The sequence below is a fragment of the Myotis yumanensis genome, unplaced genomic scaffold (genome assembly GCF_028538775.1).
Source record: "Myotis yumanensis isolate MYYU_CA2020_CCGP unplaced genomic scaffold, mMyoYum1.0.hap1 SCAF_1, whole genome shotgun sequence".
NCBI lineage: Eukaryota > Metazoa > Chordata > Mammalia > Chiroptera > Vespertilionidae > Myotis > Myotis yumanensis.
The window spans coordinates 159,791,271-159,815,810 of NW_027223752.1; the positions used below are offsets into that span (position 1 = coordinate 159,791,271).

A 24,540-nucleotide genomic window follows, 5' to 3' on the forward strand; every position below is an offset into this window, starting at 1 on the left:
CCACTAGTATGTGTGTGTGTATGTGTGTATGTGTGTGTGTGCACTCGAGGGGGGGGCGGGGTTCCCTCAGCCTGGCCTGCGCCCTTTCGCAGCCCAGGAGTCATTGGGGGATGTCTGACTGACGGCTTAGGCCCTGTGCCGGCAGTGGACATCCTTAGTGCTGCTGACAAGGCGGGAGAGGCTCCTGCCACTGCCACTGCGCTCGCCAGCCTCGAGCCAGCTTCTGGCTGAGTGCCACTCCCCCTGTGGGAGTGTGCTGACCACTAGGAGGCAGCTCCTGCATTGAGCATCTGCCCCCTGGTGGTCAGTGCGCATCATAGCGACCAGTGAATCCACCATTTGGTCAATTTGCATATTACCGTTTTATTATATAGGATTGATTTCAGAGACGAAGGGAGAGAGAGAGATAGAAACATCGATAAGAGAGAATCATTGATCAGCTGTCTTCTGCATGCCCCCTACTGGGGGTCGAGCCCGCAACCCGGGCATGTGCCTTTGATTGGAATTGAACCTGGGGCCTTTCAGTTCTCAGGTTGATGCTCTATCCACTGAGCCAAACCAGCTAGGGCTTGACACACTTTTTTTTTTTAAGTGTATTTTTGATTTCACACAGAGAGGAATGGAGAGAGAGAGAGAGAAAGGGAGAGAGAGAGAGAGAGAGAGAGAGAGAGAGAGAGAGAGATATATCAGTGATTAGAGAGAATCATGGATTGGCTGCCTCCTGCACGCCCCCTATTGGGGTTTGAGCCTGCAACCCAGGCATGTGCCCTTGACCGGCATCGAACCCAGGACCCTTCAGTCCACAGGCCGACGCTTTATTCACTGAGCCAAACCAGCTAGGGCTTGACACACTCTTAAAGCTACTTTTAGAGTCCTTCTCTCTGGTCAGTAGTAAAGCTGGTCATTGCAGGGTTTTTGTTTTTTTTTTTAATCAGCAGCACATTTCAGCAACTAGAATTAGACTGCAGGCCCTAAAACTGCAGCGTGTTTCTTTAAAGCCAGGACCACTGCCATCTTCTCCACTAGAGTATCAGCATCACCAGGAGTGGTTTCACCCCTCTCTGTTGGGGTTTCTCTCACAGAAAGCAGGCCTGGCACACCGTAGTGCTCTGAATCCTCCTCGGATGGACAGTTCTTTCAGTAATTAGAAAGGAAATCTCCCGGTTGAAGAGGGAGGTGTAGAGAGGAGAGCAACCAAGTGAGAATATTTACTGGCTGGTGTGGTAGGTACCTGAACATCATTTTTCAAAAGTGGAATTTTCAGTCCTGGAAAAGAATCACGTGTGATACAATTTGACTCTTCCTTTGAATGTTTTTTTTTATCTTCGGGTCTGTTTTTTGGGGACTTAGCCATCAAGGAATATTCAGAAGTGTGTTTATTTGAAGAAGTTTCCTGTTTCTCTTTGAGGTATCTGGGGTTGTACAGGACAGGCTGACATGAGCTCCTTAAACTCTGCCAAGCCACAGTAGGAAAGGCCCTGGTCAGGGCATACTCTCCAGGATCCTGCCATGTCTCCTGAATGGTGTCATCTGTTAGATGCTTAATTTCTAAAACGGCTTGTGAAGTGGTGATGACCTGGAAAGGAATGTGGTGATCTGCTGGCTTTGTACACAGAGGCCACGACAGGGTCAAGTGGCATGTGCAGGTTTCCAGTGTAGGCATGTGAGCTCTACCTTGGCTGGTGGAAAAGTGCTGGGGTCCATTTGTCACATCAGCCTCTGCTGGACACACAAGTGTTGGACCTGCACGTTCACGTGAACACTGCAGCGCACCTGAACAGGTGGATGGCCATTGAGAAGGCCACACTGGTTGCTGCTTGATATGCTTTTCACAGATGGCTCTGTGGACTGGGGAGATGCAGCCTGTGTTCCAGGGGAGGGTCCCTGCCCTTTCTGTTCCCGGATGGAGTGCCTGCTGTCTAGTCCAGCAGTCGCCAACCTTTTGGACCTCACGGACCACTAGTGGTCCGCCGCTGCTCTAGTCTGTTCCTCAGATGCAGAAGGATGACTGTTTTGTAGGGAATACACCTTACAGTAAGAAATGGGTGCTCTGCAGTCAGGCCCTGACTCAGAGCCAGGAAAGCACCCTGCTTCAGCATTTCACGGGCCAGCATTTTCCACATCATATATTTTTTTCCTTAGCCATGAAATTCCAGCAGATTGTTATGCAAAAACAGTTTTGTGTCTCTGTGTGACTGGGAAGACAGCTGTTAGTCCTAATGAGGAGTGCTAGCATTACAGTCTTTCCGTTGATTGAGACCCTCAGAGGGAGCGGAATGTTCCAGATCGGGCAGTGGTGTGCGGTGAGGAGGTACTGCACTGTCAGCTGGAAGCACATGGTCGGCTGCTCGCGGCGACAAGATAAATGAGTCTACTTGAATCTGGCAGGGTCTGAGCTTTTCCAGTGTGCGGCCGTGGTGGCCCACTCCCCATGGGACCTGAGTTGAGGGTGCTGTCTCTGTGCCAGCTTTTCCCTTTGATGGCCCACAATACCTGTCAGAGCTGTGATTTATTAAAAACCTAATGTCTTTCAGCGTTTCATTAACATAGGGTTCGATGGTCTTTTGTGGAGACTTTTCCCATTAATTTAGCAGAATGTTAACTGAAATTTAACTTGGCCCAAACCTCCTAAAGACTAGAATCTTCAGAACAGCCCCTAGTCGTGAGCTGTTCCCAGAGCTCTGCCAGCAGTTTCTTTACACCTTGCTGTGACCTCTGCATGGAAGAGGAGCAGCACCTTTTTCTAGTCAAGCTCTGGCATTGTTTTTTAAATAGGGAGTTCCAACGGGTCACTGGGCCGGTGCTCCAGGTTCCCCTTTCCCCCTTTCTGCCAGTGTCACACACAGTGTCCTTAGGTGTAGCACAGCGGCTGATGTTGGGCGATTTAGCACCTAGGGAGGGGATGTGACTGGTGTTGGGTGGGCAGAGGTAGAGGCTGCTCAGCCCAGGTGCACAGGGCACCCCATAAGCAGTGGTCACCTGAATGTTGACAGTACCGGGTTGAAACCCACCTGACGGACTCAGTATGGATTTGACGCTGGTGGTGCAGTTTTAGGTCTAAGGTCTGGGTAGCACCTGAGTTTTCTGAATTCGAGTTTATCTCTTGTTTTAAGCTCTAAGAGAAATAAAAGTAGTTTGAAATTATTGTGAGAAATGATAAGGTTGTATATGTAAGATATTATTTATTCGTAGTTAATTTTTTTGCCTCTGAAAAAATATGGCTCTTCAATATTCTGAGAGGCTGTTATTTAGGGCCAGAGTTGTCTGGAATGGTGAGATTGTTTTCTTGACCCTTCCTTGTTATCTTTAAAGTTTTTTCCTTCTTATTGAGGTATAATTGTCAAGTAAAAATTGAGTATATTTAAGATATACAATGTGATGTTCTATATATGTTTCCACTGAAATGATCACAGTCAAGTTAATTAGCACATCTATCATCTCCCATGTGTGGTGAGGTCATTTCAGATCCATTCCCCCAGCAAATTTCAAGTACATGTTATGGTACCAACTATTGTCACCATGCCGAACACTAGATGAGTTCTGACCCTGTGCCCTTTACTTGTAGCACCGTGACCTCTGCCGTGTTCACCGTGGGAGATAACGTCGTTTCAGGCAGTGATGACCGCACTGTGAAGGTCTGGGATTTAAAGAACATGAGATCCCCCATTGCAACCATTCGTACGGATTCTGCCATCAACAGGTGAGGGAAGCTGCTCATTGCTTAGATGTTTATTTGACTTGATAGGGTTGATTGTAGTACAATGTCTTGTACATGTGACAATTAAATGAACCTTGGGAAAGTGGTTTAGACTCCTGGGAAAATATTTGTCATTGATCCTCTAATGCAAGTTCAGTATCTGGAAACACTGAAGCTTAAGTATAGAATCAGGTTGGTGTAATGGGCTTTGAGAATAAGAATGAGCCCCTCTGTTTTAGTGACATGCTGTACATTTGAGTTGCATATAAGCAGCTTGGTCTCTGTATCCTAAAGCTGCAGACACGTAATACTCACTGTTGTGTTTGCCATGAAGTGTGCATAGTATGGAATACCCTACCCTGGTGCTGTCACTGTTTTATATGGAACCTTCTTGTCTCTTTGCAGGATCAATGTATGCGTTGGCCAAAAAATCATCGCCCTCCCCCATGACAACCGACAAGTCAGATTGTTCGATATGTCCGGCGTGCGGCTGGCGCGCCTCCCCCGCAGCAGCCGGCAGGTAACTGTGCTGCTGTTGCATGTTCACAGAATCTCAGGTCTTCTCCGTCATCAGTGACTCCTGGACGCACACTGGGAGCCACACGTGTGATTTTAGTTTCCTAATAGCCACTTAAAAAAAGCGAGAAGTTATTTTAACAGTATACTTAACTAGATAAACCCAAAACAATAACATTTGAACATGCCATCAATATAAAAATGTTAGCAAATTGATACTCTTACTTTCTTACTATATATTGGATATATTTGATCTGTATTTAGAGTTCCTAAAATTTATCATTGAAAATGTTAAAATGTTTCCCAGTACCTGAACTGAATATTAGTTTTTAAGGTTAATCTGAATGAAATCCAATGTTTAGTTCCTCAGTGTCAGTAGCCACGTCTCAGGAGCTCAGTTTTGCATGGGTTAGTGGCCGCCGTACTGGAAAGCACAGTTTTAGATATTTTCAGTTGAACTTGTGCAAATTGGAAATATATTAAAGGACAATGCATGGCCACGCAGGAGCGGTGTCGTGGATTGTGGGAGCTTCTTAAGAAAGGACCCTCCACTCCTAACCAGGAACCCCTTTCCATGGTGGGTTGCCAAGACAAATTCCATTGTAGAAGAGACTTTCCTAGGACTTGCATTTGGCCCAGATGATGCCGTGCAGGGGTGTTGGGTCGGTGTATGCTGAGGTGTTTGCCCCACCTGTCACAGCTACCTGGGCTGCGGTACCAGCTCAGACCTGCTGACTCAGTCTCTGAGGGAAGCCTGGGAACCTGTGTTTAGATTCGTTCCCTGGGTGGTTCCACATTTGAGGGTGAGTCCCAGAGTGAGTGACATATTGGCTCCTTTTGTGGGGAAATGTCCTCCCCTCTCCTTCCCACTTATGAAGGCAGCCTCTCTGCAGCCTTTGTGCCTAGCCAAGCCCCACCACAGTCACACTCTCCTTTGCTTCTTTCGGCCTTTTCTGTGTGTCACTGTGATACCTTGCTCTCCCACCATGGCTGCAACTTGGTGGCTGCTCCTGTCCCCTTCAGGGCAGAGCCTGCAAGTGCAGGCATGAGCTGCAGGCTTTCCCCGTGGGAGGTAGGGCTCAGGAACCGCAGACCCAGGCGATTCCGGAGGTAGGTGGTCAAGTGGCATTTGCTACCAACAGAGCAGCAAATGCAATGGCGCCAAGTTTCCAAAAGCCCTGTGTATTCAAGACACGGTTGGTTCTTCTCTGTGTAGCTCCTTACATGTGCTGTTTGAAGTTAGTGACTGAGCTGCTTAATTATGAGTGCAGGTCACAGAAAAACTACTCATGAAATTAGAGTAACTACACAAAGCCAGAGTTGCTTGTCTGGGATTTTTGTGTTTTGGTAACTGCTGAGCATCACTGATGTATCCTAAACGTCTCTCTCACATAGAAGGGCTCTCTCTCTTTACTGTTTTATTTTATTTTTTTTTATAGCTGTGCCTGTGTAGTACATAAAATTGCTGTGCAACATGGAAAGCCAGCATTTTCAAACAAATGTATGAGTGTGTATGACTTCATTACTTTGAGAATGTTTCCTCTCAAAAAATAGGGAGATTTCAGCAGTTGTTGGTGGGGCTAATTCTGTGGGCACAACTTTATATTTAATTATCTGTTAACATGCAACCCTGTTGGAATTGTAGAATTCCGCTGTGCTTGGCTTTATTTCCTCCTAAAGTAGTTTGTGAAAATACTTATCTTTAAGGTTTAATGAATAACATTTCATTTCATTCCGAACCTGTAACATTTCAGATGAATCAGTATACTTTTCACTTCAGTCTCACAGAACCAGAGCTAGAAATCCCCGGTTCATGTTGTCCCAGCTTCTTTCAGCTGACAGCTTTATAAGGAGACAACGAAACTCAGTTCAACTTGGTCACTAGAGGGTCAGGGGCTTAGGATATGGAATTGTTTTACTTTGGGGAAAGTGTAAGTGCCATTTCCCAGAGAGTGGACTGTGATCAGGAGCTCAGGGAGGGGGCGGTGCAGTGTGCAGTGAAAGGTGATCTACAGACGGCGCACAGGATCTGTGCTGCAGGAGTGGAGAAGTTTTAGGGTGGCTCTATGACTAGGAGGGCACAGAGTGGTTTCAAAGTCTGCATGTGCCCTGAGCCATTTTTGGGTCATGTCTGTGTGCACTCTGGCAGGGGATGTACATGAGATGAAAGGATGACTCACCTAGTGCGGGCTCCCAGCTCAGGCAGGACTGAGATCCTGGATTGGACCCACATTTGCAGGTGCCTCCTGGTCCTTTCCCTCACTAGGTAGTAGGATGCGATCTCAGTGTTGGTCCAGTGAGTGTCTTGAGTTTATCATCTTGAACTAGTTCTTTCTAGAGGCTTGATTTTTACTGCCAGCTAGTGGATGCTTATGCATTCTCTCTTCTCAAGTCCCTAACAAAGAGATGTAGGAGAGCGCCCTTAACCCTTCATTCTGGGGCTCCTTTCTTGCAGTGCTTTCCCTTTGTGGCCCGATTCTCTCTAAAACCAGCAGCATTCAATTGCGAATGTTTTCCAGAGGGAGCTGTTGTGCCATTCTTTTGAGGGTTTCTTTTACTAAATTTCTGTTAGCTGTTTCTAATCCTTCTTGTACTTTATTGTATGATATAGCACCAGCCAAGTATTACTGTAACAATGACTGTGTCCTAAGGCATTGCTTGCATCTCTGCCTGTATATACCAAACATCACACTGTAAACTTTGTACGTTTTGCAATAATTTTTCCCAACATTGTGGTATTGAACCGGAATTTCTTTTTTTTTAAATTAAATCTTTATTGTTCAGATTATTACATTTGTTCCTCTTTTTTCCCCCCATAACTCCCCTCCTCTCAGTTCCCACCCCACCCTCTGCCCTCACTCCCCACCCACTGTCCTCATCCATAGGTACACGATTTTTGTCCAGTCTCTTCCCGCATCTCCCACTCCCCTTTCCCCCCCAAGAATAGTCAGTCCATTCCCTTTCTATGTCCCTGGTTCTATTATAATCACCAGTTCATTCTGTACATCAGATTATTTATTCACTTGGTTCTTAGATTCACTTGTTGATAGATGCATGTTGAACCGGAATTTCTAAAGATATTAGGAATCTACTTGAAAGGCTATTCATTTTTCCTTTTTTTCATTTGACACTGAATGTGTTTTTTAACTGCTTGAACATCTGAACCAATTATTTGTTAAAATGATATTTGAGGCCTTTGGGTGAATTTTATTGAGTTTATTCCCAAATTTACCTAGATTCATTCATTAAAATTTTAAAAATTGATTATTTTTTCTTTCAGACTGTAATCTTACTTATTTTCTTAAAGAATCATGAGTGCTTTTGGTGTGTCTCACTAGATTCATGTTGTGTCTGACCTCATTCATTCATCACGGCCTTTCCACCAGCTCATCCCTGAGAACCTGCTGCCAACTCAGTATTTTTGTCTCACTCTGATTAATCCTGAGCGTTAATTTTTTCTCTCTCAATTTGGTTGCTTTGAGTGGTGTAGTTGTTAATTTGGTTGAGGTTTTATAGCCCTTATGTTTGAGGAATAATACACTAATTCTGGTTTGTGTGCTTGGTAATAGGGCCACAGAAGAATGGTGTGCTGCTCGGCGTGGAGCGAGGACCACCCCACCTGCAATCTGTTCACCTGCGGGTTTGACAGGCAAGCCATAGGCTGGAACATCAACATCCCTGCATTGTTACAGGAAAAATAAGGTGCCGGCATTCCTTAGTTTCATAATTTGCCATGGACCTGTGACTGGAGCAGGCTTTTCTCATACCGATCAGCCATTTTTGTGAGAGCTGGACCCTGAGAAGGGTGATTTGTATATGTCCTTTTCCCATTGTACCCAGCTTGCATGATGTACAGAACTGTGGTTATGTTTTTATTCCGTCTTGTCTGTGCTGGCATCCTCTGGTCAGTGGGAACAAAGCCGCTCCCTTAGCACGTGGCATTTGACATATGACAGGAGGGCATCACACTTGTGTGAGTTCAATGTGAACCTGTGTACTTACTGTGAGTGTAAGTCTGTGGCATTTCTGGAATAATCCTACATATCTACCTTGTCCTGGGAGACTGCAGAGCTGTGTTTGCGTTGGCTAATGAATGGCGGGATTGGCAAAAAATTTTATGTTTACTTCCATGTGAAGTTGTAGCACGTGCTGTTGTTGTAATTCAGCTTCAGCTCTTCATCCTCTTACAGTTCTGTGAAATTAACCTGGATCTTAGAAGTTAAAAAAATAGCATCAAATGTTGAGTTTGCAGGATTCATTCTTTTTTTTTTTTTTTAAGAAAAAGTTTGTTCTTTTTATAGAAAATCATTTCAATACCCTGAGGTCTCATATTAGCAAATTCTAAAATATGATGATTCTAATCACCAATTTCAGATCGTAAGCAAAATTTAAAGCACTTTAGTTTATAGCTGTGGTTATAAACAATTTTTAGAAGTTTCAAATAACTTATCCATTGAATGTGACTTGACCTTTTTAAGAAGGCTGTGCTACCTGAAGACAAAACCTTATTTATTTTCTACACCTTTGGTTTGCATATTTCTACATGGGTTCACTTCTTTGGTGGTGTTTGAGAGCCAACAATGCAAATAAATGAGTACTACCTCAAAAATAAATGTTTGGAAAACTTGGGAGTCTTACTGTGCCTAGCTAACTAAGCACTTTGGCTTTTAGCTGGAATACTGAGTTCAGTTCAGAAGGCAAGAAAGACAATCAGCAAATGTAATGGAAAGGCACTTGCATTAGCTAGCTACCAGGGTGGCAGCCGCAGCCATAGTTCACAGGTGACAAGATGCTCCTGTCTCAGCCGCCAGGACACCTCTCAGTGCCAACCCTCCCACTGCTGGAGTGGGCCTGTCACCCTTGCCTTCTTAGCAGTTACTGTGTTTGATGTTTGTGAGTTCGTGTTATTGTTGAGTTACAGTTTTGATAAAGAAGACATCTCAGTGTACTGCTCCTCATATTTTTAATCCTTTGAATATGTCGGAAACTGGCCCCTTGGAGAGATACAAGAGGGTAACGTTGAAAACGACCCATTCCTGTGTCTCCTATTTTGTAGTGACACAGCTGGGCACTGTTTGCTGCAGGCTGCCCGGGGGTGGAGCGCCTGGGCTCGGTCCTACAGTAGCTAATTTTTGAAACTTCAGTCCTGAGTCATTGGTAATTTGATTTACAGAGCCTGGAAGGGAGAGAGACCAGGAAAAACCAGTAATAATAGTAGAGTTGAGGTCTAACAAAGGACAGACAAGCAATGCTTTAGAGCGACTTTATTTTTAAAGCTAAAGAATTGGTTGTATTTTTAAAGTGTGACATTTGCCCTAAGCACACTGTTTGAGAACCAAGTCAGCTGGTCACTATGGGTCTGAGCACCAGGTTAGGCACTGCTCTCCTGAGTGGTCTCATGCTGAGATGGCTGATGGTCACACCTTCTCTACCGCACCTCACCTCCAAAGACATGAGCACAGTGAGTTCTTAATGATAAGTTGTGTAACCACACTCTTGGGTTCCTCTTGTGTTTTAATTTGAATGTCTGGCTGTCTTAGAATCACCATTAGGGACATTGAAAAATGTATACAAATAGGTAAATCAAACTTAAGAACCAGATCTCTTCCAGATTAAAAAATTTGAAACTTTTAGCATGCCTGGTGTCAACCCATGGAACAAGAAGTCCCTGGTTCAATTCCTGGTCAGGGCATATGCCCTTGGTTGCTGGCTCGATTCCCAGTAAGGGGGTGGGTGCAGGAGGTAGCCGAGCAATGTTTCTCATTGATGTTTCCATCTCTCTATCCCTCTCCCTTCCTCGCTCTCTGAAAAAATCAATAAAAAGATTAAAAAATTTTTGAAGTTTTAAAATATATGTTGTGATGGCCATTTAATTCTGTGCAGACCAATGCCCTTCATGGCCGACAGCTGCTCACGTTGCTAAGTGGAGGGGCCAGCCTCCCTTGTCTCCTTGAGTGCAAAAGGCCTCAGGGAGCTGGGGCTGTTCCCAGGAGCAGGACACGCTTCTGCTAGCTGCTGTGTGTCCTCTGAGGGCATCCCTCCAGCTGCTCTGGTCATAGTGCTGGTGATTTCAGGAGTCATGAAGGAGATTAGTGATAGTGTGTGCATGTGTATCCTTGAATATGTGTGAGTGTATGAATGTTTGTGTGGCTGAAATTGTCATGTCATCAGCCACAAGTAATCTCATCTGAAATAGTGTTTTGAAATGGGAATTGTTTTCTCCTATATGATGTCCAGAATTTCATTTAATAATGCAAAGAGAATGTGGTTACTGAAAAATATGCATTGATAGAGAATTTTTACAAGATGCATTGGACAAAGCAACACTCCTTTTCAACCACTGCACATTGGTTTCTGTAGAGTCAAAGATTCTGTACATATTTTGCCATCTGAAGAATCCTTTGTAAAATTATTTGTTGCTTAAATCTGTGAAAAACAAGTTTCTTTGGAGAAAGTACACATTTGTAAGTGTTGTGTAGAAGCAAGTGTTTTTATTGTATTGATGTAATTGTTTTTAAGTGTTCAGTGTCTTCATTGCAAAATGAAATTCATTAAAAATCCATGTTCCATAATTACTATTGTAAAAGTTTTGTTATTAGGAGTCTCTTTTTATTATTTTACCTTTTTTATGTTTTATTTTGGTGCAATTTTGTTAATAGCTACTGGATATCACAACGATGTAGAAATTGAACAAATTTCTAATTATAGGATTGCACATTTGAAAATATAAATTCTAGACTTAAAAGAGCAATTGTGTTATATTTTCTATCTGTTTGTTAGAGGCTAATATTAAGCGATACATAATTATGCTTTTCCATTCCTTTATTTCCATCTCAAATTTTTCTGAAGGGCATTAACAATTGGACCTAATACAGGTATTTCTCAAAGTTCCTCAGCGTCTCATAAGATGCTTGTCTGGTTCTTGTCACAGACAGGTAAGCTTGTTCGAAAGTTTTAAAAATTGCAGCTTTAGAAAGTCGACCGAATTTTCTGCAGGAGAGTGCAAGTCAGGATCTGTGGCGGCTGCCGGTCCTCCCTTCTATTCTGACCCACGTGAGTGAAGCCTTGTGCTGGCCACAGGAACCTCAGGAGGTGTTAACACACTCCCTGGTGTGTCCTGCCTGCCAGCGGCCCCTTTTTCAGGTGTGAAGGCTCGTTGCACAGGCATTGAGTGTACATTCAGAAACTCTCCACTGCTTGCTTAACCCTCTACGTTACTCTTCAAAAACGTGATTATTGGTGAAATTACATCTTCAGTTACATTTAAAACTTCACATATTAGTATAAAGAATCAAGAAGGCAAGACTTGTATTACTGTGATGTCATCAAAATGCCACCAAGATGTGTGTCTCCTCTACTATTCATAAGTTTTGTTTTCTCTTAATAAATTAGAAATTTAATTATTCCAAAAATTGAGAACACCTCAGTTATTATGTACAACATATATAGTCCATATTATGGAGGGAAGACGTTACAAATGAAATCAGAAGTCAGATAAAAGTGTAATTTAAAATTAATTCTAATGAAATACCTTTAAGTGGCTTTTGGTAAAAAATAAAAGACTAAGCATATCTTTGGATCTTAAAAGTCTGTGTGATTGACAAGTGATGTCCATTTGTGATTTGTGGGCTTGGGTAGAGAGCAACAAAGGGAGCTGCTTTAGATAGTTTGGTCCAGATATCTCCAAAGAGCTGAGGTTTAATCTTGAGCCTGAAGGTTGGTGAGGGGGTCAGGAACTGAAGGGTGACCAAGGAGCAAGGGAAGTCGCACACAGAACCAAGGGAGGACACCAGGTGAGGTGGGGGGAGGGACGGACCCTGAGTCCTGCAAGCAGCTTTGGGGAGAGTGGTTTGCTCCACGTCGTGCGCTCACTGACTTGGGACAGACTGAGGGGTCACCAGGAGCCGTGCAGGTAGAAGACATGGTCACAGTGCGGTGGAGGAAGAGCATGGCCTTGAGGTCTGACTTGGAAGGAGACCAGGCAATTCTTGCCCGAAGGCAGGGCTGTTTATTCCACAATTTAGGTGTGTGACAGAAAATGCTGTTACCGGGAGCGTACAGCTTTGACCTCAGGCGTTCCCTGAAATTTTTGGAACTAGAACTGAGAAACTCAGTCTTCAATAGCTTCACCTGAGTGAAAATAATACAAATGTGCTAAGAGAGAATAACTAGAATTGTGTGCTCAGCAAACTGCCTCTGAAGAATGTGTGAAATGCAGACAATGTGGGGATAAACAGTTTTCACTAGATCGCCTTTTCTGACGGAGTTTTTTGAGATAATGTAGGGAGAACAAGTCACTAAGGAATGGTTTCAAAATAGACAAACATCCCCAGCAGACAGCCATATAAAATAGTGACTGATTGGAGTTAGTGGTTTATTTTATTTTATTTTTGGGGGTAAGGAAAAGTTTCTTGCCTGAGAAGGCACCAAACAAGATGGGAGACTAATTGTGCCTCTCAAATCCATCTTGCTTGTTGAATTGGTTGAGGGTTTCTTTTCTTTATATTTTTATTGATTTCAGAGAGGAAGGGAGAAGGAGAGAGAGAGAAACATCAATGATGAGAATCATTGATTGACTTCCTCCTGCATGCCCCCTACTGGGGATTAAGCCTGCAACCCTAGGCATGTGCCCTGACTGGGAATTGAACCGTGACATGGTTCATAGGACTGCACTCAACCCCTGAGCCATACTGGGTTAGGATGAAGGTTTTTAAGGGTTGAGTGGGAACACATATGCAGAAGTGCTGGTGGGGAAGTTTTAATTGGAGGACCCTGGAACTTGGCCATTTATGTTAAGGGGCATCAACACCAGATTTTCCTGGACAACAGGGCTTCTGAAGAAAGGGTTCTGGTGTTCAAGTTTTGGTTATGTCCTGGTCCTTTGGGTGTATGTATTGGCGTGTGTGTGTGTGTGTGTGTGTGTGTGTATGTGTATGATACTTTGGTTCTGGATAGGTCAAAGTTCTCTTTACTTGTACGTGCTTGGAGTTACTGGCTTAAATTTCTGTTTTTGTTTGGCTGGAAGAGTGAAATAATGATTAATTTTAGTTACATATATATATATATATATATCGCAAAATTTCAAAGGTCACTACAAAGAAGAAAAAGACATTGGAAAGAAAAAATGATAAAAGTGGTATTGTAAGGGCGGTTGTGAAATGTAAGTAAGAACTGGGGTGGAAGTGACTTTTTGGTGTATCACAGTTTTTAAATTTTAGAACCATTGAAATGTATCACTCAGTATCTGAAAAGGTCACGTTTTATGCTAACAACAAAAACATGGGTACCTGTGGGGGAACAACTGACAAAGAGAAAAGAGGCTTGAAATGATCCATAGGAATATTAGTAACATAAAGTGTTGCAAAGACATTGAAAAAGACAAAATGAGAGACTATCGTGTGCATTAATAGGAAGAGTCAATATTGTAAAAATGTTAGTTCTCCCATGTTGGCAAATAGATTCAGTGCAATTCCAATCCAGCTCACCCTAGTGGTTTGACAATCTGATTCTTAAATTTATTAGAAAGAGAAAAGGCCATGGTTAATGAGATGCCCAAGGAGAGAAAGGAGGAGGAAGAAAGGAGAACAGTAGATTTACCTTAGACCTGGCAGGGCTGTGGCCCATAAAGTGTGATATTGGCACAGGAAATGGAAGAACTGAACAGTGGAATAGAATGCCAAGTTGATTCTTGCAAATGTGTAAACTTGAAATATTTCTGCTTATGTAATCACAGATCACTGGAAGAAAGTGGCCTATTTTAATAATGGTTCTAATGGTACTGGTTATCCATATTGAGGGGCTGGGGGAAAACAAGGAACTTGGATCCCTACCTCACACCAAAAGAAAATTTCACATTTATATGTTAAAGGAAAAAACAATATTAAAAAAAAATAATATTCTTGTGACTTTGACTTTATTAAGTAACTATCTAAAAATGCATTAGCCATATTAGAAAAGATTGACACATTTAAGCATATTAAAAGTAAAAGATTATAGGACACCTTAGAGTAGAATGTTAAATCACAAATTATAGTTGTAGCATATATAATCTACAAAAGATGAATATTCAGGATAATAAACAAAAGTCTACATGTTTCCAGGAGAATGGGACAGACATAAGTATGTCACAAAAGAGAAAGCTAAATAGCCAATAAATACATATAGAAATTTAAAAAATGAAAATTAAGACCAAAACAAAGTACCATCTCAGAAATGTTAGCTTGATAAAAGCTCTGTCAAGCACATAAATTGTTGGAATATTTTATATGCACTTACTGGTTTGTATATAAACTACAGGAAATTGGAAAGTACTGTATATAAATCTGGATGTGTGCATGCTTCCCGTTCCAGCAAAAACTAGGGATACAGTTAAGAACATGGTTTATTAAAGTGTGGTATCCACGTCTTAAAAATGAAGGTTCCTGGGTCCGTCTCCATAGCTGCCAACCCAGAACATTTCAGTAGGACGCAAAATCTGCGCTGCAGACAAGTTCCTGCGTGTGATCTGCTGTCCAGCCTGAGCGCGGCTGTCCTGAGGAACCTTGGCACACGTGCACTGGGAGACACAGGCAAGGTTGTGCTGCCAACCTGGACACAACCTGAGCACGTCGACGGGGACTGGCAAATAAACAGTGGTCCGTCTGCACAGTGGAACATTACGTACCAGTGAACATGGATGAGACACACAGCTTGCCAGTGTTGACCTTAGGAGCACAGTGGTGAATGAAGACATGAGCCTGGAGTATGCAGTGTGAAACCGTTTTTACAAAGTACACACAAGCCCAGCCACATATGTCTGATTATGTTCACGTACATGGGGACATGGGGATGAAAACCCAAAATTCAGCATGGCATTCTCTGGGCCAGGAGAGGAGTGTGGGTGGGAGGCAGAGGGCAGGATCCGTATGAGCCCAGAATTGGCAATATCTGATTTGATTCTTAATTTAAATGATGAGTACACAGATCTCTGCTCCAGTGTTCATACTTTTATCTTTACAAATAATCCTTTAATGCATCTAATATCATTAAAAGAGTAATAAAACAATTCTAAAGAGAAAAATGTGTATTATTCCAAAGTTGGATAAAGTGAATGCTGATAACAAAATGGGAGATTTACAGCAATATTTTTAACCACATTAGTTTCAAGCTTAGTACATAACCATACTTTATTCACTTCAAATATTAGTGCTTTTCCCACTTAAAAACAGGTAGTATTATTATTCTAAAATGTCTGATTTTCAGTTGGTGTGTACAGTCCATAGGAGGAAATGAAAGCCAATTTTGTTCCAGGATAATGTTCTTGAAAAACATAGTCACTGAGGAAATTACAAACCAGCAGTGTTGCACTGTGTCTAAATTGGGTTGTTTTCAAATATGTTTGGGAAATTCCAGCTTGAAAGTGGGAAATGTAATAAGGATTCGTTTACCAGGTGCGATCATAAAACAGTAAAAGTAGTTTTCTTATGTTGCTCATAAACTGGGACTGAAGATAATTTCAAATCCAGGAGACAGTCCAAAAATTGTGCTGAGCAGCGGCCACATATCAGAATAAGAATTTTTATTCTCACAGTCTGTGTTTGGGGGGAAACAGCATTTTAAACTGTAAGTTAAATTTATACTTGAGTAAGCCTTGTTGGTTTATGTGTCTCAGGAATGTGTTCTTCTCATCTGAACTGTTGAACTTATTGGCATAAAGTTGTTCATATTATTCCCCCTTGTTGCCATTTAATATCTGAGGAATCTGTGGTAATAATACTGATACACCCTCCAAACCACTATCATAATATTGGTAACATTGTACTGTTGTAACATTGGCTAGATTTTTTACCGTCATACAGATGGTAAGATTTATCAGGAACCATAACATGAGGCCTAACTCACGGCAGCCCTCGGGAGATGCTGGGTGAATGTGTGAACATGGACTTGACGAAGTGTCCCCCAGCTCCTGCATCCCCCATGCTCATGCCAAGGATTGCTTGCATTCACCCCACCCCCTCCTTTCTTGCCTCCCACTCCCCACCCTAAGACCTCACGTCCACACCCCTTAGAGCATGCACTCCCTGGCAACTTCCCCCTGAGGCTCCTACCCCTCCATCCTAACCTGAAGGACCCAACTGCGGTGGTCCTCTGCTTACTGCATCAGCAGCTATTTCATATCGCAGTAAACTCCTCTAAATCTTGGAAAACTATTGTTAATACACGAAAACAACAACCCACAGCTTTTAGCTCCTAACCAGTCAGTACCATCTCCTAAGTCAATTTAAATGTGGAAGCACTGAATTCATTTCTGCCTGGACTCAGAGAGTGGCTGTCATCGTCCCCTCTTGACCACACGAGAAGCCCCGGTGCAGACCGCCGCGAGGCAGCCGAAGCGCAGCGGGAGGGTGGCTATAGCAGTTATCAGTGTTTTTGGACATCTCGGGTGGAAGGCGCCTCACTCAGCAGTGTCCGGTTTTAATCTGCACATTAGTCCCTCTGCAAGCTGCTGCCTGGCCCTGAAGCTCAGCTATTGTTCGAGTGAGTGGCTCTGCAGTCTCTTGGTGGAAGGGGGAGAGATAAGGGAAGAGGAATATCTCTCACAATCTCTGCCACTTGGAAACCATCATCCTGACTGACAGGAGGGACATTTAGCTGGTCTGCACAGTGGACAGGCTGGGCGTCGAGCTTCCGGCATAGTCTGCCAGGGCCACCTCAGGGTTGTCATCTTTGTCCTCAAGCTCCTTCCGGTGCTTCTCCCTTTCTGATCTACCACAGGTACCTGTGCCCCTCCTCCATCACATGCACACACATGCATGGACACACATGCAATGCATGATGGAGGCATGTATACACACATGCAGGCCTATACACAATGCAATGGAGGCATACATGCATAGGCATGTGTATGCACATGTAAGGCACACACTTGCACATCTGCACACATGAAGGAGGCATGCACACTTGTGATGGAAGCACACGCACATGAATGGGTATGCACATGTGATATAAGCAATGCACACACACAAGTATGAACCTGTACACATGATGGAGGCACACACACGAGTGGGCATGCACATGTGATATAAGCAATGCACATGCATGCAAATCATGAACCTGTACACGTGATGGGGTGTGCATAGTTGTACATATGATGGGGACACACATGCACACATATAGGCACACATGATGGAGGCAGGCACATATGATGGAACTAGAGATGCACATGCACAAGTGATAGAGGCACACACGTGCACATGTGTAGGGACACATGCACATGCCTGGAAGCACACATGCACACAGCTCAGGCACACATCACAATGGAGACATGCACATATATACATGCATACATACATGATAGAAGCACACACGAGCACATGTATAGGCACACAATGGAAGAATATGCACACACATGATGGAGACACAGGCATGAACACATGTGATAGAGACACATGTGCAGGCATGCACACACAAATGAGGTTCATGCACACATGACAGAAGCATACACATGTACATAGACACGTGTGATGGAAGCATGCACGCACATGATGGATACACATACATACACATATAATGCATGCACATGTGAGCCTCTGTGGCTCCATCTGCTGCAACTGCAAATGACTCTACCCCACACCCTTCCTTTTTTTAAAAAAATATATTTTATTGATTTTTTACAGAGAGGAAGGGAGAGGGATAGAGAGTCAGAAACATCGATGAGAGAGAAACATCGATCAGCCGCCTCCTGCACATCTCCCATTGGGGATGTGCCCGCAACCCAGGTACATGCCCTTGACCGGAATCGAACCCGGGACCCTTCAGTCCACAGGCCGACGCTCTATCCACTGAGCCAAACCGGTTTCGGCTCCTTTTGTTTTTTTAAAAATTTATTTACCCTAGTTTATTTGGGTGCACCTGATAACTAAAAATGGTACATATTTAAGGCATACAAACTTGGTGATCTGATGTTCGTACACACCGGAAGTGATCACCACCCTAAGGTTCCATCCCCTCCTGCAGTTACCCTTCTTTTTGTGGTGAGAACAACTCAGATTAAGCTCCCTGCTTGAAGTCAGATGGTCAGCGCCCACAACTTCATCTTCAGCATGAATTCTGCTTTGAGTGGAATGTCACATATTCACAGGACCTGGGATTAAGATGTGGACGTTTTTGGGAGGGGTATATGTAATATATGGAAAGGTACTCCGTGTTTTTGGCAAGGAAGACTCAACATCACAAAGACATCAATCCTAAAGTTATTCCATAAATTTAAAGGTAATCCCAATAAAAACAGCCATAGGATTATAGACAGGTTAATCCAAAAATAAGCAATGCATAAAACATGCCAGATGAATTCAGAGGATTACTAGAAATTAAAAACCATTTAAATCTTTAATAATTAGGACTTCATATTACTAGGGTATGACCCTAGAATGAAGAAGTGGGGGCCGGGAAAGTCCACTAAGAGACTAAAGAACATGTAGGAATTGGATTTTTTATAAGGTTGATATTAAAAGAAAGACTATTGAATTGTAGGCATCCTCACATCTCGCAAGGTGAAGGTCTTGGGTATTCTGTGAAGTCTTAGGTCTCGCATAGGTGTTTTATAGCAGGAGCAAACCCTGCACCAGTTCTTTGGGATGCCTGCCCCAGCTCATCTGATTTTTCCTCTGGGTGACAGCCCTCAGCTGCCTTTGCTTCTTTCTGTATGAAGAACTGCTCATGACAGAGCCTGTTCTGCAGGCCTGGAGTGGAGGACTGGCCACTGGTGTCCACTGGAACGGGAGCTGGCCTGGCACAGACTACCTCGTCTCTATCCCCACAGCACCCGGTACAGGGTCTCCCAGGAAGCAGGTGCCTCAGAAACGTTCAATGAAACTTCTCCCAAGTTCCACCAGGTGCCCATGTTTTGCTTTAGGTCCTAAAGTTTAGGACATTGCATGAGGAATTGTATTTTAATTTTTTAAATTGCTTTCAGAGAGGAAGGGAAAGGGAGAGATAGAAACATCAACGATGAGAGAGAACCACTGATCTGCTGCCTCCTGCATGCCCCCCACTGGAGATCGAGCCTGCAACCCGGGCATGTGCCCCTGACTGGAATCGAACCTGGGACCCTTCAGTTCACAGGCCAACACTCTATCCACTGAGCAAAACCAGCTAGGGCTGCATGAGGAATTTTAAAAGAACACATGACCTGCGAAAAATCCTGCTTATGTTGGTCGAGTGTGAAAAATGAGCTTCCTGGGAGGGGCCTCTCGTGGTGAATTTTCACCCTCCGGAAGAGTTGGCTCTGCTTGTCCACACCTTGTACTTGTATGTGATCACTCAAAGCTGCATCGCTCCTGATGTCACAAAGTGAGAACAACATGAATGTCCGTCAGCTGACGAATGGAGAGCGAAGTGTGCTCATATCTGCACAGCGGGATATGACTCAGAAACCACCTTGAAAACATCCTGCTACGGGAACATAACCAGACGCAAAGGCCACCAGCTGGAGGTTTCCATATGCAATGGCCAGAACAGGCAAATCTGTAGAGATGGAAACCAGATTTGTGGTTCCAGGATCTGGGAGAGCTGGCAGTAGGGAGTGATTGCTGGAGGGACAGCGTTTCTATCCAGGGGTGGTGGGGGCAGGGGAGGGTAGATGTCCTGGATTAGACATTGGTGATGGCTGCACAACCTTGTGCCTCGCCCTTCCTGTGCCAGGATTTGAAGCATGGTGCTGGCCAATTTCTTGAGTTTGGGGGATTTAATTTAGGAAAAGTTGGACAAGTTGTAGACCTAGAATTGGGAAGAGGAGGGAATAGAGTGGCTATTTCGTTTCCCTAGTTTGAACTTCCTCAAAGGGAGATGGGGGGTTTTCTATAAAACATGTATTGAGTTTCTTTCCTGTGCTGTTATCTGTTTTGTCTCTTAAATCTCCAGCGATGCCCAGAAAGTGTTCATTGAGCATTCTTGGTGCTTATGTTGGATTTAACTGCCTTGAGTCACGAGAAAGTCTGTATTTTTTTTGAAGCTACAGGCCAGGCAGCCTTGATGGTCTAATGTCAGTGTCCAGGCTGACAGGAACTGCACTTGTTCTTTAGCACAGCACTCCTCCAGTGCGCAATGAAAGCTCTTTGATGACAATGGGGAGGGAAGTCCTGCGCATCTTACCAAGAGGAAGAAGAGCACTGAGCACTGAGCTGCTGGAACTGGCTCTGCTCACTCGCTCACTCAACAAATGCAGGACGACTGCTGGGGAAGGGATTTGTTCCTGCAGCACCACCATAATTTTATGGCAGCCAGAGCCTTCATTAGCTCCTGCTCTACCTTCTCATGCAGGACTCCGACTTACTAAGGTTTCTGGTGTCCTCAGTCCTCTAGTGATGCTCCTAGATTTGGGTCCCAGGATAATGTCTCTACAACGAGGTGAGTCATATAAACCTGGACACATGCAGGGTTTTCCTCCCACTGCCTGATAATGGAGGTCGATCAGCAGGCCGCCCAGTGATGCGGTTTCTGTTTCACTAGCCCCTCCCACCATCAGCAGAGACCAATGCACGTCCAGTATTTATGTTTCAGGCTTTGTGTCCAGTGATGTGCTGCACAACAGCATTTTGCTCAACGATGGGCAGCAAATGTGACGGTGACCCCATAGGTTTTAATGGAGCTATGATGTCACTTACTGATGTCAGAGCTGTCAACATGTCATAGCACCATTCCTTGCACACGTTTGTGGTGATGCTGGTGGAAACAAACCTACGATGCTGCCAGTCGTATAAAAGTATAGCACATACCATTACAGCTGCGGGCCGTGCCATCTAGTTTTGTGTGAGTACACTCTGTGATGTTTGCACAACGGAATCACCCCACGGCTGCATTTCTCAGAAGGTCTCCTCATGAAGGGGCCCTTGACCAGATGATGTCATTTAGTCCTCACAACCGCCCAGTGCCATGGGTAGGATTATTATCCACAGGATACCGAGGAGGAAACCAAGACACAAAGAGCCAGTGCTTTTCCATGGTCTCGTCCTGGAGTGTAAGAGGTGGAGGGATGCTAGGCCACCCAGCCCAGCTTGGGAGCTGGTGTACTGACCACCGTCACAGTCCCTAACTCTGGGAACTGTGAGTCTCTGTCCACCTGTGTAGCTTTCTGGTCTCCCTGGGGTGTGGGATCCAGGTGAGAGTTCTGTGCTTGTGGCAGGGACATCCATGGCCAGGGTGTCTAACAGCCCTTTGTTCATAACCCCCCTCTCAGAGGCAGAAGGTCAGCAGTCATGCCCCTCACTCTTTGATGAGTTCCTCTCTGAGTACACATCCTGTTACCCACATGTGTGTCAGCTGGGGGGTTCCCCACCTCCAATGTCTCAGTGTCACCTTCCTTCAGCCTGTTTGGCTCTTTCTCTTTCTCTTCACAGAGTCCTTCCTTGAAGCTGTCAGACACGGAGACGCGCTCTCTCTCTCTACTTCTCAGTTCTTTCCTACTTGCCAACAATTTTCCAATGTTAAAAAATTCTCATCTGAGGATATGTTTTACTGATTTTTTTTAGAGAGAGAGGAAAACATCAACTATATGAGAAACATCTATCAGTTGTCTCTTGTATGCATCCTGACTGGGGATTGAACCCACAACCCAGTATGTGCCCTGATCAAGAATTGAATAAGGACCTTTCGGTGCACGTGCTGACTCTCCCACCATCTGAGCCATGGGCCAGAGCTTCGCACTACCATTAAGCACCTTTCCCTGGTCTTAGAACCACATACCCAGTTGGGTCCTGCTGATACTGCTGTGGGATGCAGCGAAGGTCGACTAGATAGCTTCCCTGCAGCTCGTGTAGTTGACAGGCTGGATGTTCTTCAACTCCACAACCCAACCACAAGCTCCACCTCAGATTTACCAACCGCAGTGAAGTCCATGGGTGATAGGGTCCATCTGCTGGAATCTTCCCCAAAGTGTAACCACATCCAGACCTTTTGCTTCATCCAGTTGTAGGTTCTCCAACCCAATCAAGGAAGTTGAGTGACTATATCAGATGTGAATTCTTTAAGGAGGTCCTAGGATTTAAAAATTTTTTTTCTCATTAATTTCAGAGAGGAAGGGAGAGGGAGAGAGAGATAGAAACATCAATGATGAGAGAGAATCATTGATCGGCTGCCTCCTGCACGCCCCACATTGGGGATGGAGCCTGCAACCTGGGCATGTGCCCTGACGGGGAATTGAAGCGTGATCTCCTGGTTCATAGGTCAATGCTCAACCACTGAGCCACACTAGCCGGGCTGGAGTTCCTATGATTTTTTCTCCAAATCTCTGGACAGTTCATGCAGTGACTGCCTTTAAAGAGTTCCCCTAAGATGACATTTATTAGCTAAGATTACAAATATTTATAAATCCAGAATTTCAGGTAGCTTTCTTTGAGGCGAGACAACTTACATTTCCCTTTTTCTTTCGATAAAAAGGCCTGTGGTCTTACCTTCTATCCTTCTTATTTATGGACCCTGCTCACTATGATCCTGGCCTCTGACCTTGCACCTGCCCCCACCAGGTGCCCTTACCTTCCTCCCAGCTGACTCAAATACCATCAGCCATTCATTGCTGGCAGTCCCTCAGACATGGAGTTTGCCTGGTCATTATCTACTGTCCCTTGCTTTAAGTTGAAAACTCTATCATCTAGCTACTAATTATGTTCTATCTTATGACAACTCTTCCTGTTGTCTTCACTATTTAATTTGTTTATGTTCTTATGTCCTGTTTCATCAATGAATCTGTCAACTCCTTGGGACCAGAGATCATGGCACATTTTTATGATCTCTAAGGCCTGAGCATGGTGACTGCTCATAGCAAGGCTCAGTAAATACTGTTTATTAAGGAACTTGGGAAGAGCAGTCACTTTGAATCTCCCTCTCAGTGACCAGCTGAATCCCAGGAATGGTGGGAAAAGTGTGATCTCCTAGTTGGGTAGTAAAATGAGACAAATCTTGACGCTAATAACAACCATTATCATTATTACCTTTTATCGAGCCCCTACTTTTCTTTTTTAATTGCAATTGACATTCAACATAATTTTGCATTAGTTTCAGGCATACAGCACATAGTGATTAGATATCTATACACCTTATGAAGTGACCTCCCCAATAAGTCTAGTACCCATCTGCCACCATTCGTAGTTATTACAATATTAATGACTATATTCCCTATGCTGTACCTTACATTCCCATGACTGTTTTTATAACTGCCAATTTGTATATATTTATCCCTCCCTCTTTTTTACCAGCCCCGCCCCCCCACCAACCCCATTGCCATCAGGTGACCAACAGTTGGTTTCCTGTATCCATGAGTTTGTTTCTGTTTTGTTTGTTCCTTTATTTTGTTTTTTAGATACCACAAATATGTGAAATCATACAATATTTGTCTTCTCTGTCTGAATTATTTCACTTAGCATAACATCCCCTAGGTCCATCCAGGCTGTAGAAAATGGCAAGATTTCATTCTTTTTTATGGCTGAGTAATATTCCATTGTACCACCTCTTCTTTATCTATCTACTGATGGACACTTAGGCTGCTTCTGGATCTTGGCTATCTTCTATCTATACTAATAAAAGAGAAACATGGTAATTAGTGTACGACCGCTACTCTTCCCATTGGCTAATCAGCATATCCTTATGCAAATTAACTGTCAGCCAAGATGGCGGCCGGCAGCCAGGCAGCTGGAAGTGAACATGAGGCTTGCTTGCTCCAGGGACTGCAGACTCCAATGTTCCCCGCCTGACTTGGCGGCCCCTGAGTTGCAACTCTAAGCAACTATGTACTATGTTGCAAATAAGAAGCTGAAACCAGCTTTCAGCCAGCTGGGATCTCAGAGCTGAAGTTATACATTGTTTCGATTATAGAACGGCAAACAAACCAGATATGAAGCCTCAGAGCTAGAGCCAGAGCTAAAGCTGGCCCAGAATAAAATAAAAAAAGAGAAAAAAAAGGAGCGGTTGGGAGCTTCAGTCAGCCTGAAAGCAGCCCTCAGCCCCTCACCCAGACTGGCCAGGCACCCCAGTGGGGATCCCCACCCTGAAGGGTGTGTGACCAGCTGCAAACAGCCATCATCCCCTCATCCAGGCTGGCCAGGCACCCCAGTGGGGACCCCCACCCTGATCCAGGACACCCTTCAGGGCAAACCAGCTGGCCCCCAGGCCTCTATCCTATATAGTAAAAGGATAATATGCCTCCCAGCACCGGGATCAGCGTGACAGGGGGCAGCGCCCAAACCCCCTAATCGCCCTGCAGCTCTGTGTGTGACAGGGGGCGGGGCCACAACCTCCCTATCCGCCCTGCTCTGTTCATGACAGGGGAAGGCGCCCCAACCCTCTGATGGGCCCTG

The 24,540-nt window shown here is 44.3% G+C and overlaps 1 protein-coding gene across 2 annotated transcripts in view; it reads left to right on the top strand.

Moving 5' to 3' along the window:
* WDR37 (WD repeat domain 37) overlaps positions 1-15,257 on the top strand; it is an 80,051-nt gene extending 64,794 nt beyond the window's left edge. For both annotated transcript variants that reach the window (XM_070391115.1, XM_070391123.1), the window contains exons 12-14: positions 3,566-3,700; positions 4,103-4,217; positions 7,783-15,257. In XM_070391115.1, coding sequence (XP_070247216.1) covers positions 3,566-3,700; positions 4,103-4,217; positions 7,783-7,914 — 382 coding nt within the window. In that variant the 3' untranslated portion in view covers positions 7,915-15,257. The remainder of the gene's footprint in view (positions 1-3,565; positions 3,701-4,102; positions 4,218-7,782) is intronic.
* Positions 15,258-24,540: the final 9,283 nt, after the last annotated feature.